Source organism: Alternaria arbusti, assembly GCF_024043155.1.
Source record: "Alternaria arbusti strain BMP 1465 chromosome Unknown scaffold_2, whole genome shotgun sequence".
Lineage (NCBI taxonomy): Eukaryota > Fungi > Ascomycota > Dothideomycetes > Pleosporales > Pleosporaceae > Alternaria > Alternaria arbusti.
The window spans coordinates 1,215,227-1,233,126 of record NW_026249942.1 but is presented as its reverse complement, the minus strand read 5'-3'; the positions used below and the strand labels follow the sequence as shown (position 1 = coordinate 1,233,126).

Genomic DNA, 17,900 nt, shown 5'->3' with positions numbered 1-17,900 from the left:
TCAGATTTCTCCTTCTCAAGCGAGGCCATGAGTCTCAGAAGAAGCTGGATATACGCAGAAGGCACTGACCCTCGCCGTATTCGACATATTCGTCACTCTGGGTTGTTTCCTTCTAAGCCATCAATAGCATTTCATATGGTACAGTACGCAACTAACGACAGCTAATACCCAGGCTTCGAGGCTGTCGAAGGACTGACGCTGCGTCGTTCTCTAGGCTCACTCGCTCACATTGACGACACCGAACCACGACTTCCCACCACGCATCCGAAACGAAACGTGCCGACCCTACAACACCTTCTCAATACGATCGCGCGTATCCATACAATACAACAGGACGAGAGAGAAGCACTCCTTGTTCTGGATGGAGAGCACACTTCGTACAAGGAGAATGCGAATAGGCATGAGGCCTACATTAAGACAACAATACGCAAAAGAGCGGATGCAGCGTCATTGTAGGCTTCAGGGTGTTTAGTTTGTCCCTTGATCGAGGTGAGGAGACCTTGCCGGAAATGCTATCATCCTCTACGCATAGTAGGTTGGGGAAGCGTTGTGGATATGCGTCCTGCTCATTCGCTGCTTCCACTGGTTATAATCCGCAAGTATCAGAGTGCTGCATCGGCTCCATGGCGGGAAGACAGAGGGTCAAGGCAATCGTCGCACACTCTTTGGAAGTATCCTTGGGTAAGGCTCACACGCCCAAGGCTTGGATGCCACGCAACATGCTACACACATGTCCAAACAAGGACACTTTTCACGATTCTTAGGCTGTACCAAGTATCCACAACTCTTAGGCCAGTATATAACTCGTGCTTCTACATCCCATTCTATTTACACTGAGACTAGTAAACTCTCTCTCTACACACAAGCTTCTTCCATCATGTTCTGCGCTCTGAAACTATACAGTCATGAAACCACTACCCGATGGGCTTATAGTAAAGAACTCAAGCACTTTGCTCATCCATACGCTACTGCATGCGGCAGCATAGCGTTCCGCCGGCATTGAGGCCGTACCTGCGGTCACATTGTGCGCCTTGCAGCCGTTGCAACGACTCCGGGTCATGTTCTATGGAATACATTATACCGCCAATACATTCGTCGCCACGCTGATAGCCTCTTCCGCTCATAATGCATTTGCCATGAACGGCTACAGCGAACTCGTCGATCAGAATAGCTAGTCGGTAGATTGGTAGCAATACCCCCAGATCCTGCAAATGTTTACAGCCAAGGCTCGCTACTCCACTGTCTAATCGCCGGAGTAATAGCAATACTTGAAACATTTCCAACCGTGTCAACTACTGTACTGCATTCAAATAGCGTCGGGTTTCAGACTTCTGGACCAATCGTGCCGAATACGGTGGCCCTTTGTTATCTTACCGTACTTGCGTCGGACGAACAGTATCGAACGGCGGCAGCGTCTGCGGAGCGGTCATTGCGAGAGTCTTCGAAAGAACAATGATTGGCTCGACATACATTGGACAGACTTGGAAAGGCGATCCATTCGTCAAAAGACTTACGCCGTTCATTCAAGACTTCACCGAGGCGGCTAGTAGTGAGGCTAGAATCAGCATCGAGAGAGTTTGAATACATCTTGACTACTTCGATTTGGCTTTCCCACACACGTTCATCGTGAACTGCATGTAGCTACCGCGTTTTGTGGTGTTGCAGGCTAGTGATCGAGTTTCATTGAAGCGTACGGCCTCGTGAGATATGTGGTAGACTTTCATATCATGATGTTGTTGCTTTGTAGGTTGTGAGACTACCGTTGTCGCATCTTAAATAGATTGGGCACTAGACCCCAATAGCCATCTTATCACTGTAGCTACATCCAGTTCTCCAGTACCTACAACTAGTCTACCCACACGTCATTCAAAAGCCACTGCTGTCCAGCCCATTGCTCTTTGACAACCGGCCAGATAAGTTCCGGTGGCAGGACAAAGCCGCCACCTGCTTGGTCTTGAGGACTCAGCTCCATCGTCCACGAATGGTTCGCGCCATGCACAGCATAGTGGTGGTCTCTCGAGTTACCGGTTGAGAAGTAAAGGATCTGACATCCAGGACCAAACTCATACGTGCTGTTCTTCGTGCTAGCAGCCATGATAGCATTCGCCGTACCACCAGCAACCTCAAGCATGCGAGGAAGAGTTTCCGGCAGCGGGTCGCACGAGAAGCCGTAGGGAGTGAGGATGAGCTGGCCGTACGAGTGGAAGTCGATGAACGACCGGATACCAGCGCCTGTTTGCGACAACTGAGCTGAAAGACTGTCCATGGCTTGGTTTTCAGGCGTGTCACCTGGTGCTTCTCCGCGGTATGTCTGGCCACAAGGATCAGGTGTTGACCCACCCTCTGGTGGCTCAGCATCCCACTCGTACTTCCAGTTGCGGTTGCCGTCAGTACCAAGGCAGGTAGTGTTGATGTTTGGGCGTGGCTGACGGTTCTTGCGCCATAGACGGTCGTTAGTTTGCGTGTACAAGAAGCCATCGGGGTTGTGAAAGGGAACCAGGTAGAAGTCGTAATAGTCCAGGAAGGTGGTCACATTGCCATCACCCTTCTTATAACCGTCGATCAGTTGGTAGGCCAGGTACTCAATCACTATTTCGATTAGCTAATATTCACATGAGTAGCGATGCACCATCTTACCCATGGTCGATATCCACTCTCGGGCATGGACTGTCGCATGCCAAAGGATGACTGGCTTCTCTTCCTGCTTTCCGTACCCTTTCTTCTCGTCTCCATACAGATGGAATGCCCAAATGGTCCGGTTCTCGTAGCTCTGTCCGATTGGAAACTTTTTCGAGTTCTTGGGGAATGCCTTGACTAGATCGTCCCAGTATTGGAGATGGTCGGCATACGGATGATAGGTGTCAAACCAAGAGAGATCTGGCAACTCTCCACGCTTGTGTAGGCCCCTCTTGTATACAGCTTCCTTATCAGTCGCGCGTATGTAGTGGCCCAGATCGGAATTGACGAGGCGAGCCTTCAGACCCAGAGCGTTGAAGGAGTCGACCTCTTCGGGTGGAATAGCGATGGACAGGGTGTCGCGAATGGGATGAGTGTGGTATCGGGAGAAGCGCTTTCCGAGATCACGAGCCTCGTCAGCAGAAGACGGGGTGACGGAATAGACGTGGTAGCCATCGTAGCTGGCTTTAGCAGTGCGCGTCACAGAGCTGTCGCGAGGCTGGAAGGGAGTCGCTGCAGCCAATTGAGCGGCGAGCAACACTTTTGTCCACTTCATGATGTACAAAAGTCGAGTTCATTGCTGACAAGTAGCCTCCGCGGTCAGTCCGAAGATGTTATATACCTGTCCATTGATGCTGTCAGAACCTTATCGTGCGATGAAGGCCAAGCAAATGATGATGCAACGGTTCGAGTTCATCTCGCAGTTTCGCATAGAGATATCGCCATGACATCCGGCGCTTGGTTCATAACGAGTATGCGGAGTGTCGTTCAACGGCAGCCAAGAAGACGCCGAGACGTTGAGATGCCTTGGATATCACCAGCTTCCTGATCCGGTCTCGCCGCCAAGGAGTGCGACATGGTACGTACCCGCCTTCCCCTCATTCCGGGTATACTGATCACATTACAAACCATAATACGCGTGGTTCCTGAGTTTGCGGGACGCTGCGATGGTACACAATTAAGTAGAGACCGAGAGTAGACTTATGTTGTGCCTTGACAAACTAGCCTTACGAGGAGGCTAGAAAAAATAGAAGGAGCACTTCTGGGCTTTGTGACGTTGTAGCTGCTTTAATATTAATTGAGTTGAGGAATTCTTTAAGATGCGCGTTCCTGGGTGAGGTAGCAGCAGAGCTAAGCAAAAAGAGCATCCGCCCACCACGTTTCTTCGTAGAAGCAACACGCGGGCAGGTAAAAAGAAGCTGCCTATGCATCTCGTGCAAAAGCAAAAAAGAATGCTCTTGCGAGCTGCTGTGTGACCTAACCAGGGGTCGCTTTTCTTGGCGTTAGCGACGGTATTCGAACGTGGACTCTGGGAGCTACTTACAACCTGGAATCTCTTGATATGGAACGAATCGTAGTCAAGCGCCTTGCCATTGGGCCATTAGGCCAGTTGTACTGTTGATGGAGAACTTGCCAAATTTTGTATTGATATACACAAAATATGGAAAGATTGTGCGATGGCGCTAAAGCGCGGGGCTCCTCTTCATGTACAGCCAAACGTCACTAGCCCCACCATACCTCTCCTTCAATTCGACGCACGTAACTTAGGCACCTACCATGACAGCATCCATCATGGCCGTCACACACCAAAGAGGCCGCTCGCTGGCGCAAGGTAAGAGCGCTATAACCTGAAAGCAGCCCTTCAAGCAGGAGCTACTTCCGCAATTCCCATGTGTGGTCTCCTTCCATCCAGAACATACACTCCTCAGCCTCAACCACCAAGACCGACAATGTCTACAAGTAAGACTGAGATATACACCGCGCACTACGACAGCAACCAGTTTGTAGTCGGAGGCGGCGTCGCGATCTTTCACCTCGCGACGAGTCGTGTGGTGATATGCAGTTGCGTCCACCGAGGACGAAAGTTCTACTTCCTTCCCAAGGGCAGACGCGACGCCGGTGAAGAGAGCGGCACGGGCGCAGAAAGAGAAGGATATGAAGAGGTACGCGACATGAATAGATGCTTGCAGCAGGATATCTACTAATCGCGCGACCAGTCGGGCTACCGTAACCGTCTTCTCCCTCTACCCACCGTACATCGGCAACCACAAGCCCACCCACGCGTCCACGCTTCCCCACAGACTGCCGAACCAGTCTCTATGCAACTCATGCCTCTCGGTACGCGACAATACATAATCTACTGGTACATCGCCGAGACGCTTCCTCCAAACCTCGAGACCCTGCTTGAGACGGAAGCCGGCGCAGTATACAAACCGCCACCAGCATACCCTCAGAACCTCTCTCTACGCGAAAGGATAAAACAAGAACCTGAGGGATACGAGCCAAGACATCATGAGAACACGGGGGTAGATGAACTGGAAGTCACGTATGAGAGTCATCTCGTGAGCGTGGAGGAGGCAATGGAAACGCTAGGGAAGGAAGGCAGTATGGGTCGCGTTATGGCCGAAGTGGTGACGAAAGGCTGGGAGGGAATACAAAGGAGGTTCGAGATGGAGGACGCTGCCACGCATGAGAGCCCGGAAGCAGTTTGATGCGCACGAAAAGACGCGACGAAGGAATGATTCTACCAAGATTTCTTTGGGTTGGATAACTGCTATAGCGATAGTGTCACTCGTATCCACGGTCTTCTTCCGCATTCGACTACCGCATAGCTAAGAACGCCACTTACTCATTCACAGTCTGCCTGCAAGATGTTGTTTATCAAGTGAATTGTCCAACACTACGAATTACGCGATTGAAAGTTACTTCAGAATCACGGATCACTCCCTATCACATCAACCCCATCCAACAGCCACACCCACCACGTGTCTTCGCTACCGCAACACCTCCCCAGTCCAACAAACCTCGCTTCAGCAGAGCAATATACCTCACCCCACAACGTCATGCGCGTGTTATCAGCATTAAATGAAGCAACCCCGCCCCGCGCACGCGATAACCGTTTTCTCAAATAGTGGTAGCGACGGAGCATTTTCTTGAGCCAGGTAGCAAGAAACCTGCTCGCGCCGGCTCTTCTTATATTGCATTCCCCCATCCGTGCGCTCGCACGGCGTATATTCGCATGCAGCGGGGACGCACAGATGGCGACGGGGTGTTTTCTTCATTTGCCGTGTGTCGCACATGAAGGATACTCGTGGGCTGTGATTTTAAGGACGGTAACGGACGATTTGCGTGATGTGCGGTGTGTAAGAAGGCAGAAGTTCTGGACCTCGACAACATCCGTTGCTGGTTGAACTGGTTAAGCGACAAAGGCCCCTGCTCTGTTCTTTCATCCTCGTGGGCAATCCTTCAATATTAGCCAAGCGTCATACGAACGTCAGTTATCACGAGCATCTGACAAAGACATGATAAAATTTCCGAGGCGCAGCAGTAGGGTTGTGGTTGGATGGGAACCTTATCTGTGCATGTGAAGGCTCGGGAGGTGCACGGATGGGGAATGCGGACGTTGGACATGCAGGACGGCTCGTGCTGAAGGTCAGGTCTGGATCCTGAAGGAACTGTGTGATTCGATGGGGGTCTAGAGGCGGGGTTTGATGAAGAGCCGGTTGCTGAGGAGGTGTAGTGATAGAAGGGGTGTTATGATGTTTTTCCAAGACGGGTAAGTCTGATCTTCCAATCATACTTCTACCAGCTCTTTTGTGTACTGGATACGACTTTCGACTTTAGTCCGGTATGACGAAGTCCGGACGCATACAGGCATCGTTTGCGATCGTTGGAAGTCTACGAGTGGAGAAGCCGCTGTTGGAGATTTGAAATGTTTGGGGACTGATTAGGAATGGAATGCTGTGAATCTGGATGCATGCCTATGAGGTCAATGCGAGATGACAACATGAGGCGGGAGTAATTGCGCAAACATCTACAGGGTCGATGCGTTGCTCCGGATCCTTCTGAGGAAGATGCAAAGGTACGTAACTGCCCGATACCGTGGTGATGTGAGATGATAGTAGGTTTTTGTGAAGTACCCGGTCACAGGTAGCTGCAGCTACACCAGCTCAAGATCGGGATCTATCACCCTTGCCAGCTGCAAGCTGGACTTGCTCGGATGCCTCTCTGGCATCATGAACTACGTATTCCTACGATAATGGCGTTTGTTGAGGTCCAGTCAACGGAGTTGACACTGCCCATACGTAAGCAGTGCAGACTAACATACGTACCCCGTCAGCACGATGTACATCTACAAGCATCGCGACGCGGAAGTCTTGTCCAGACTTGAAGGACGATCGACATATCTGTTCGCTCAGCTGCAAGCCTTCCGTTCTCTTCATGCACCGTATTCAGCCGCGATCTGGGTGTTCGCGCACCTTCGGATCTCCTCACATCGTCCGAATTGCAGTAGAGCTACAGTGACTGGAGGAGCGTTGTGCAGTGCAGCATGAAGGCGCGCCAGCATCGATGTCTATGGATGAACTACAGCGACTTGTTGAGTGCGAATGAGGCGCTTTGAAACAACCGGGCCGTTGTATCTCCCAGCGCTCCCGTACACGGGAAGGCGCACTAGAAACGCATGGCGCGCGGGTCGCAAACGCCGAAGGCTTACGGTCGCTGTGTCATAAGAAGATACCGAATAAGAGTACACGGAACCAATCCTATACGAGGGTTTCAGATAAGCGTTCGTGATGGGGAGGTTTATTCGCTCGGCGGACGCGCGTCGCAGTCGTTGGGCTGCGGCGGGAGCAGGCTACTCACAGCCAGCCGTCGAGCGAAGGCGGAAGGGAGATGTTGCTGATGCAGTATCGTCCCGTCGATATACGCATGTTGTGTGTAAGGGTGTGCGACAGGTGTCCGGATCGCAGCAGGGGGCATGAGATTCACGTTTTGACGAAAACGCTAATGTAAGCTGACTACCAGGACCAGGGTATGTCATGTCAGGAAAGAGCGATGAAAATCGAATCGTTGTTAACTTGTCATCATTTCTGAGGTGATAGAGATATGTACACCATCAGTCAAAGTAGACGCCTTGAACACCAAACAAGCATCGCCGTGCTCGTGAAAGAACCGTTGTGGTGACGTGATAACATTGATAGTTAGCCCGAAGGCGCGCCCGACCACATGAATATTTTGTCTTCGTGCCTGCTCCACAGGATAAGATACAAGGAGTGTAAAAAGAGACCAAATCAAGCGATGATGCGGTAAAGAAAAGAAATGTAATGTATACAGCGAAGTAGTATATGCAAGCGTGTCCTCATTAGATCCAACATTGGTCCTTCCAAACATGATAGATTGCAAGGCTAGTGATCAATGGACGAAGGGTATACCCATGTGACGAGACCAGAGATGAATAGGGAGGATACGTTTACCACGAGAAAGACTCCTCGCGGAAGTCGACGTTCCACTGGGACTCGCGATTGCGGACGGAGCGACGGAGCTCATCCGCCAATCCACCAGTACCGCAGGTGCTGACACAGGCAGCACCAATGCCCTCTTGCATCTCCTGGTCGACCAAGGCTTGAACGTTGGGACGTCCAGGGAACATTTGGACACTGGAAGAGGGCGAGTGGATCTCCTTGGTGCTGCGAGGGCGGGTGACGAAGAGCAGAATCTTCAGGATCTCGCGGCGGCGTGGCATGGACAAGATTTGTGTCATCCATGTACGGATCCATTCCAAGTGCTCGGGCGATTGGATGATCCAGACGAGTGTAAGTCGGCGGGTGGCGACAGTTCCGTTGGCGTAACCAGCGACGATATCACGAACGTGGGGGACTTGGTGAGTGATACCGATGCCAGCAGCCCACAGCATGACAGTTCCATAAGAGCTTAGGTCCTCACCGCCTGTCATATGATGTTAGCATGGGTTGTTTAGATTGGATTAATATAAGCGATAGTGAAAAGTCCGGGGAAAAACAAGCTTCGGTACTTACCATATGGGCCCTCGACATATGCCGAAGTGGAGAATCTGCCGGAAGCGGAGAGGTCGGCTTTCTTGAACAGCTTGTCGGTAAAACCAGTTCGTCGGCGAATAATGAAAGACATGCTAGTCTTGTGGTGCTCGAGGATGTCTTGGCGGTTCATGGGAAGACCCTTCTCATCGGCGACGGACGAGGCAATGGTGAGATCTTCCTCTTCTTCACTCCAAGCGACAGAGAAGGGATGGTTGGTCCAGAGTCCGACGGAAGGAATGTACAAGTAGGCGTGCTGGCCGGGGCGGAACCTCCATGGGCGAGCCATGCGGACGGTCACACGAAGGGCGTCTCCGGGGAGAACCTCGACATCGCAACCGGTACCACCGTTTCCGACGTTGCGCGTGACAAGGCGGACGAATCTCCAGGTTCGCTCCATGACCCAGAGCGCGAGTACGCCGTAGAGCATGAACTGCTGCGGGCGCTCCTTGAGGTGGACCCATACCGCGCCGAGCGCGATGGCAGCACCGACAATGTGGCCGTGCAGGAAAACCTCGTAGAAGGAGTGACGCACTGGGGATGGAGACTGAATCAGGAGGAAGACGAATGCGACAGTTCCCTGTGGATGTTAGACGTTGTTGGTACTGACTTGGTACACAACTTACGATGAAACCTGTCATGATGAACTCGCTTCCAGTGATGGAGGCTTGTACGGCACCCCAGCCCTCTGCACATCTGTTAGCATCGCAATATTGACCTGTCTGACTGGGCAAACTTACTGGTGTGGACCTTGTTGGCGATCCAGCATACAGTGTGGGCAATGGCCTCAAGGATGACGATCCGTCCGAACCAACGGTGGATGAGGTTCATGGTGTCGAATGAGATACCGGTGAGCTTAATGATGGGGTTGTTGCGACCAGCAAGCAGGAACAAAGGGATCATGTTGATGACAGCCATGATACCGGAGCGGCTGAGAAGTTCACCGGCTCCGGCTGAGAAGCTGCTGTAGTCGATCTTCCATACACAGAAGCCTACGTTGACGGCAAAGTAGCCAACTAGGAAGAAGGTTTGCAGACGGCTGGGCAGGGTTCCAACACCAATGGCGGAAGAGAGCTTGAATTCGCGGTGGTGACGGGTGCGGAACAGAGGCGCATCGAGGCAGTGCTTCTTGAAAGCTGCGTAGGTCCTGTTGGGGATGGCGAAGTATCGTTGGGTTTCGTTGTTCAAGCACGTGACGGTGCGGATGTAACGGACGAAGAAGAGGATGACTTGGTACATGAAGAAGACGACAACAATGATCCACCAGATGTATCCGAGGTAGTGCTGGACGTCGAGGTTCTCAAGACCAGCAGTCGGGTCTTCCTCTTCATGACCCGCACGCTTGGAGAAACCACCCATGGTTTGGAGGAGAGACATTGTCGTTGATGGAGCGGTAGGTAACGGGTAGGAGTCCTAGGGGAGGGGACGCGGTCTAGAAGGTGTGCTTTAAGGATCCAGGACGGTAGGGTTGAGAGAGTGGACTCTGTCTTGGCCAGCAAACGACAGACGGGGGTAGGTGGGAAGAAGCACAACGGCACTTGTTCCGAATCGGTGATGCGTGAGTAGGCTAGAGATTCACTCCGATCGTGGCGATGATGTGGTCGTGCGTCGTGACCGGCTTCACTATAGTAGATTGGGCGGGCTGGGTTCAGGCGCAGGAGGCCAGGGTTAACGGCAGGCGCAATGCAGGCTCAGTTGACGTCGCCGGCGGTATTGACAGAATCCAGATAATCCAGATTGGGCGAGTTAATCAACAGGGATAAAGCAAACAAGGCAGCTGATGGTATGTAGCCGTTATGCAGGCGGAATGGGCTGCGGTGATAGGGCCTCGAGGGAAAATCGCCAACCAGGGGATATATTGCAAAGAGCCGGCGGGGAGGCGACGACTAGCACGCGGAGCGACGAAGAGAAAGTAAGTGCCAAGGGGGACCGAGGCGATAAAAGAGTGACGTGTGGTGAGCGAGTGTGGAGGTAAAGGGAAGAAGAAGGCTACGCAAGAGCGGGCGTGTGGGTAGAAGGGGAGCAATGCGTGAGTTTGATTATCGCGGCCTCTGATGCAGGATTGGAGGGAGTGCCTGACGCCAGTAGCAGGGGGGGTGCCTGTCGCGCTCCGCCTGGCCGCCGCAGCGCAGCCTGCTATTCGGGGACCGGGCGATGAAACGGGGGGTCCCACGCCACACGCGAGGCCCTAGGCGACAGGGCGTTTCATCGCTCCGAACAAATCCACGCACCCACCGCGACTTTCACCACACCTTGCGTCATCGAGGCCTGGAAGCTTCAAAACAACACATGGCCGCGGGCTTGGTTTGCTGAACTACAAGCGGCACGCCAAACAGGGATCCACCACCCGCCGCTCCTGCAACACTCCCTTAGCACCCATTCACCCCGCTGCGCCCCAGCCTGCAACGGCCCTTCATCATCTGTCCGCGACGACGAAGACCGTCTCCGCAACGCCTCGTCTTGGCCCACTTCGTCGCGCGGCACACCTCCCCGCTGGCTCGCCAATACTGTAGTTCTATCAAGTGCCCTGACTTATGCCATTCCAGTGGAGACTGCTGCCATGATCGGCCTCCGTCTCAGTACACACCAAGTACATGCCGACTCAACACACTGCAGTCAGCCAGCGTGCAGGATTGACCGCTGACTACCACTGGAACCGAGGCTCACTGGGGCGCTTGAGTGAGCATCACCTCAAACAATTCATGCCCGCTGGCATCATGCCGTGGCGCCCCATGCAATGCATGACTGGTTGTTTCATTTGTCCCGTCTTGCGGACGCTCCAACTGTCTGTTTTGACCTCTGCCCGGTAGCCCAGTCCTTGGGAGCTGTCACTCCATATCGGGCCGCCCTGTCTCAGCAACCCTACACATGCTGAAGGACTCTAGATTCGCAGGCAATTTGACGCGAGCCCTGGGTTCGGGGAGTAATTGTTTCTCCACATGGTTTGGGGCAGCACCACGATCCACAAGTGCTGGGACTGCTCGTACTACGGATGCGATTCTAGATCCTTCACGCAATCACCGCCGTGTGCTACCTGGCTGTTGAGAATGAGTGCGCATGCGGTAGCACCAGCCATATCAGCTGTTATCGCAACCTGCTGTCAACTACTTCTACAAATTACGCGTGCTCAACGCCCCCATCTTAGAGCGGCTGCTATGCTCCACGGCAAATTCACCGACGACGCCACAATGCGTTCAGAGTCCTCAACACGAACGGCTGAGACCTACGGACGTTCGTCCTGACACTTTAGCCTGTACCCGTCGTACGTCTTCGTCCATCACCCAAGATGGCAAAAGCAATTCCTTTGCGTTTGATGGCTTCGAGGATGCCTTGGTTCGGAACACTCTATAGTACAGCCGCTGTAAAATACGAGTCAAAGACAGACGTGCATCCATACTCCGCTCGAGTCACGGGACAGATCACATGTGACAGCTTCACGTTCCCTCCCGCCGCTGTCACCGCCAGGCAGACCCAGGCTTGTCACAGCGACCGCTGAGAAACTGTCAGATTGCCGTTGTTTCAAACAGATGACGAGGTCCATCTAGGCCCCACGATGTCGAAACGTCGTCAACGATCCCCAGGACGACGTTTCAAGGACAGGCACCTTTCATCTTCCTTCACTGAAAGGCAATCACTTCCCAACGTTACAATCACTTCGCAGCGTCTGACATGCGACACGACTACGCAAGCGCTGAGGTGGACTTAGCGTAAACGTTCGCAGCTATCGATAGTCACGCGATTCGGAGCAGGCGCTGTGTGTTTGGACTTCCGCACCCCTCATCGCGATCTGCCAGTCGTTGATGAACGAGCACAGCCCAGCAACCAGCTTGATGAGTTATTTCGTACCACTGCTAACTCGATGTTGAGCAGTGTTTTGACCACCCCTAAGACTCAATGCGCAGTTCTTAATTTCCGCATTCGTTTTGCTCGCTGCTCACCATTTCGCTTACCGGCCAGTAGGATGACCTGCCCTAGTATGCACGAAATCCTTCCGATGCGGATCGGTTCCTGGATCGACGAGCACGCGAATCTGACTGACAGGAACCGCGCCGCATCTTTCGACGTCAGAAGCAAACATTGCCGCTAGAATACTCGGATAACGCTTATGCGGATGTGGGCAGGTGTGGCTCCAGCGAGCGTCTGGTGTGGTGTTTACAGAGACAGAGGCATCCGCCACGTTGTAGGGGCAGGCTTATCGCGTCGGGGGCCAGCTGTCTCAGAACGCGAGTCTGACTGCACACCTGCTTCCGGCGCGTACTACATTCCTGGGCTTCTATATATGAGGCCCCGGAGACCCAACAGGATGACACGAAGATATAAGTAGTATACTCCGACCTGTGATAAGCATACAGTCAGGAGAATGAAGCTCGGATGCCTCACGCCCTGACGAAAGACAATCTACATGCGGGAGACATGTCTTCCACGCAGCCCCGAGGCTCGGAGACAAAGCATATCTTCAATTATGTTTTCGACTCACCGGAGCTCTGCACGGGTAGCTACCTCCACTCCTTGTGCCATCACATGTCTTCCACCCAGCTGTACAGCGAATTGTACGATGACAAGCATCTGTGATCCACGGTCGCCACTTTGCAAGGTTCGCTCACTAGGTGCGCGTATTGATGGGACACAGTGAGCATAGGAGTACATCGAGTCCGAACATCCGTTCTCCAGTGAAATTTCATCTGGAGTGCACAGCGCGCAGTCGCATTGTGGTAGACCACCAGTTGCATGGCTGTTGAACATGTGTGCGAAATTGGTGCTGCGCGAGTGGAATCAGTGTTTGGACGCGGAGACAGCAGCGCGTCTGGACCCTTAACGCCGACTGCCGATGTTGGTCAAACAAACAAACATCGACACGACAATATAGCATTGGCATAACGTATCACGATTATTCAATTGCGCGTATTGCTTCTATATGAATTAGACGACATATTTACTGTGATGTCGACCGACGACACGCTGCCATGGACGACTTCACGATGCAATCGCCTGCTGCGCCCACTCTCGTCCAAACTCGCGAAGCTGCGCAAAGAGCTTGAGCGACCACGAACCGTCAGCACCGAATCGCGCAATGCCTCCTCTGCTTTTGCGATCAAAGGCTCTCCACAAAAGACGACCAACTTCACCCGCCCCGCGAACAAGCCCCGAGGCTTCGAGAAGGCTAGAGACCCAGACTGGCGGCCAGGCGCGAAGGCAGGGACGGGCAAAAAGACAACGTATGGTGGCCGGGGTCGAGGAAGAGCGCCGGCATTGCAGAGAAACGGTTCTGGCACGGGCAGGGAGAATGTCTCTCGGCCGGGCGAGATCGCGTTTACGCCTCTGATCTCGAGGATGGGCGGACAGTTGCACAGCAGCCCACAGATTCCAATCTCGCCCCTGCGCAAATACTCCAAGATCAAGGGCCCCCTTCTGGCTCCGATGAATCCGCCCGCGACACATGTACCTGGCGAGATCCGCAAGCTCACCCAGGGACTATCCGAAGCCTACGCGAACATCCTACAATCGACTACAACGGGCGGTGAAGCGAGATGGAAGGGCACAAGGTCGCTCATGGGTGCTTGCTTGAGAAGGCTCCCGGCCTACATCGAACTCGAAGAGCATTTCGCAAAACTGGACAAGCTGGAAGAAGACGGCGAGGAGGAGAGGGACATTGCGAATGAGATCTACGAACACCTCGAAACACAGTTCGAGCAAGAGCATGGCCAGGGTTGGCGGCCTTTCAAATGCGTTGTCCGGGCGCATGCCACGACATTGGTGTGCGATGCTGTAACAGATGAGGTGCTTGGCCTAGACAACGTGCTGGTTCTCGTTACGCATTGTCTGAACTCCTCCGCTTGGGATGAAGCTGAGAGGTTGCTGCTGGCGTATGCACCGCTCCTGGAGTCTGTGTCTATACCCATCAACACGCGAGCGGACCTGTTTGACCCTCAAAAGTCGCCCTACCTGTATTCCGTGAAGAGCTTTGTGCACCACACAGGACGCTATCGCTTGCTCTACGATCTGCTAGAACACATGGTAGCGTTCGAACTTCTACCTCTCGAATGGCTCGCGACAGACTCCATGCGCCCGGTCTGGGACCGACTGGTTCGAACGATCACCGAGAACGACCGTCGGACGCTTGCAAGTGCTTCCCGGTTTTTCGAAACGGTCACCCTTGCAAGTATGGGATTATCGGATGCACGACTTCTAGAAGATGAAGTCACTGGATCTGTGTCGAGACGATTCGTGCCGTCATCTCGAGAGGAGCTTCGACGCGCGCTAGACACTACCTTCTCGAGCCTACTCACTGTCTTGTGCAGCATTGCTTTGGTCAACAATAGTCGCGACGATCCCGCAGGGAAAGAGATCGTACGGAGAGTCGCATCGGTGTTAGACTCGGTTGTCTTCGCTTTATCTGCCCGTGAAGACATCAGGGATGAGCTGAAGCTTCTTGCGCCGGAGTCGGACGATGTTCAGCTCATGGCTCAGCGCGCTATCTGGATCATATTTGCATCGTACCTGGTGCATCTTGGGGGCTCTGAGAACCCGGGCAAAGCATCACTAGATTCCTCCACCTCCATTGGACTCGTCAATTGGGTAGTCAACCAATATTCATCAAACATCGTCAACCTTGCATCAATATTCGCAACTATTCCAGCCCTAATCTCTTCGACCGCACGCGGTACGGGGCGCATCTGGAAGGACGATGGTTTCCACCAACTACAGCGACTCGTCTCAGCGCTGACGTCGAGCTCCGGTTGCAGACTACCCCATAAGCTATGGACCCTGAAGCGGCTCGCACTAGAATCAGCCAGAGACTTTGCCCATGGCACTGGTGATGCTGAGCACATGGCTTACGTACGCAATATTGAGAAGATGATGCATACACAAGGCCGCCTAGTTATCATGCAATCACCACAGAAGAACGAGTCGCCCACAGTCGGTGGCGGCTTCAGATGGGAGGAGGGCATTGGTGAATGGGTCACCTGCACACCGTTCGCAAAGCAGAACATTGAGCGCCAGATAAAAGAGCCAGTCCGAGCATTGGAACTCTTGCCAACTCCCGTACAGTCTGAAGATGAGAAGACAGAAGCATCTGATATTGAGGATGGACTTCCGAGTGGCATACCAGACACACCAGTGTGGGAAGTCACGGCTCTCGAATACGACGACAACCAAATACCACAATCGTCGCCCATCAAGAAGAGACCGCGGGTTTCCACCTCTTCACTCGGAAAACGAACTCGCGCACCATCGCCAAAGGTCGTCATATCCATGAAGCGTATGCATATAACACCCCCCGATACCCCACCATTCAGGTACTACTCTGAGCTTCCTGAAGAGAAGCACGTCGGTCCCAGGCGGTCTCGACGTCCGAAACAAGAGTCCCATGCATCTGCTGCTCGACTGCGCACCCAACGTTCCAGAAAATCACTTGAAAGTGGACTGCGCAATCTTAGAAGACCTGTCTATGCGGAACCAGCACTTGAGGTCACCGACACCGACACCGAGGCGTCCAGTTCCTCGCAGGATGACTCAGGGGATTCATCAGTGTCGGTGGAGAGTGTGCGTATCAAGACTGTTCAAACAAACTCTCGCTCGTCGGAGCGCACTCGCACACGCCGTTCCCTTCCGACCGTTCTTGCCTTCCACGATGACGGCGACATATCTGAACGCGACGAGCTCGACAGGACACCCGCTCGTCCTCATCTTCCACCCCGCAAACGAACAAGCGTTCGCCGGTCCATTCAGCCACGCACGCAGTGGATGAACTCACGGAAAAGCATAGTAGCTGACAGCGATGATGACAGTCAAGACGAGCTGAGTTTCTGTTAGGCACAGATCATGTACTCGTTGCACAGCTCAGACGTATGTGTACGTTCAGATGGAGTTTGTCAGGACCTTTTGCTTAGCCGGTGTTGAATAGCCTCTTGTTTTTGTATCGATACCCCAAATTCTTCATCTTGCGTTGTTTGAATAGTAAGGAATACACATACATGCCATTATTGCGCTTCCCTTTGAATGTATGAAACAGCGCGTTCGAAGTACTCACATATCGACGAATGCAGGAGACTGTGACGCACATGCGATGAGCACACAACCGAGATCTATGACCATCCCGTAAGGCTGCAACAAGCGTTTTGCTAGACTTACGGCTGCGGAAAATGGCATGTTATGAGGACATATGCCAACGACTCAACAGTGCACAGCCTGACCGAGCATGCATGCTTCCTTCCTCTGCTCGACGATTACAAGAGAAGTAGAACATAAATATAATGCTGCTACTCTCCTGTACTCAACTTCTCCACCGAGACTCAGCATACCTCACAAACCGACATTTCTCTCTACTGCGCACTTTGGCAGCGAATAGTGGGGCGAAGTTATGCACAAGAATGCGCTCAAACTCTCTCACCTTGGCGACATGCATGTTTCATACGTGGAAGAACGGCGAGGGTCGAACAGTATACGATGGGAAACACTGAAAGGATGAAAAGGATAGCAATACAATAAGTTTCTGAGTCGCGCATACGGGGGGCTGTTAGAGCTTTGCTGTACCAAAGTGAGTACGTCTGATCAGCGGAGATGAAGAGACACTCGCAAGATGGCTTGCATGTCGAACAATGTATCACAATAGACATGCACGCACACGTGGTCCCAGTTGATGTGCCTAAGCCATTTGTATTTGTTTATTACTCATTTCTGCATCCCATGTTCCAGTCCATGTATTGTGCTGTTCAAATGATGGTGTGGGTCGATGGCGTTTCAGTCGCTTGTCGTATGTGGATATGAAATCGTTACGTGTTAAGGACAGGTGTCGAATCGAAGATTGCCGTGCCACATGTCGATGGTGCTGGTGGTAGAGAAGGTAAGTTTCTATCATCCGTTAGTAAAGCGATCCAACGTGGGAGATACAGCAGTCGCGCCACGCGGGCTGGCTGAGGGGCGAGGGCAAGGTGACGTACAGTTGCAGTTGCAAGCTCCGGGAGCGCAGCCGCAGTCGGCGCAAGTGCATCCAGAGTTTCCGCAGCCACCCTTCATGTTGATGATTGTTTGGAGAGGTTGAAAGTGTTGGTTGTGTAGTTGAAGGAGTGGTGTCGTTCTGTTACTTTGATCGTTTGCTGGTGGGAGAGAAAGCAGGTGGAGGGGCAGAAGCGGGGCACGCCTTTTATGTCCCTGACTTCCAAGGTTCGGTGACATACCATTTCCGGAAGGGTAAGATGCGACACCGATAGCCGCACTTACCAATAGATCATGCGCTACAGCTCGGGCTCTTTTCCAAGTTCGCTATTTAGGCGGGGCCGGCACGTTACTTGGCGAATCATGGGTAGAGAGTGCTGTAGGTAGTGACTGTGGTGGCGACTCGAGCGGTTGGATGAGGTATTGGCGCAGCACGTAACCTCGTTTGAGCAA

The 17,900-nt window shown here is 52.9% G+C and overlaps 4 protein-coding genes across 4 annotated transcripts; 2 read left to right on the top strand and 2 right to left on the bottom strand.

Moving 5' to 3' along the window:
- Positions 1 to 1,846: 1,846 nt before the first annotated feature.
- Positions 1,847 to 3,232, bottom strand: J4E86_001991 (uncharacterized protein; the record flags this gene model as incomplete). Its single annotated transcript, XM_051442554.1, has 2 exons — positions 1,847 to 2,589; positions 2,638 to 3,232. 2 exons carry the CDS (start codon positions 3,230 to 3,232, stop codon positions 1,847 to 1,849), a joined length of 1,338 nt encoding a protein of 445 aa, XP_051306142.1.
- A 1,174-nt stretch (positions 3,233 to 4,406) lies between these two features.
- J4E86_001990 (uncharacterized protein) lies at positions 4,407 to 5,168 on the top strand (the record flags this gene model as incomplete). Its single annotated transcript, XM_051442553.1, has 2 exons — positions 4,407 to 4,619; positions 4,674 to 5,168. The coding sequence occupies 2 exons, from the start codon at positions 4,407 to 4,409 to the stop codon at positions 5,166 to 5,168; spliced, it is 708 nt and encodes a 235-aa protein (XP_051306141.1).
- Positions 5,169 to 7,927: 2,759 nt separating this feature from the next.
- On the bottom strand, positions 7,928 to 9,887 carry J4E86_001989 (uncharacterized protein; the record flags this gene model as incomplete). The annotated part of the gene is made up of 4 exons (XM_051442552.1): positions 7,928 to 8,403; positions 8,493 to 9,090; positions 9,137 to 9,198; positions 9,251 to 9,887. The coding sequence occupies 4 exons, from the start codon at positions 9,885 to 9,887 to the stop codon at positions 7,928 to 7,930; spliced, it is 1,773 nt and encodes a 590-aa protein (XP_051306140.1).
- A 3,564-nt stretch (positions 9,888 to 13,451) lies between these two features.
- J4E86_001988 (uncharacterized protein) lies at positions 13,452 to 16,325 on the top strand (the record flags this gene model as incomplete). The annotated part of the gene is made up of 1 exon (XM_051442551.1): positions 13,452 to 16,325. The coding sequence occupies one exon, from the start codon at positions 13,452 to 13,454 to the stop codon at positions 16,323 to 16,325; it is 2,874 nt and encodes a 957-aa protein (XP_051306139.1).
- Between the last annotated feature and the right edge of the window lie 1,575 nt (positions 16,326 to 17,900).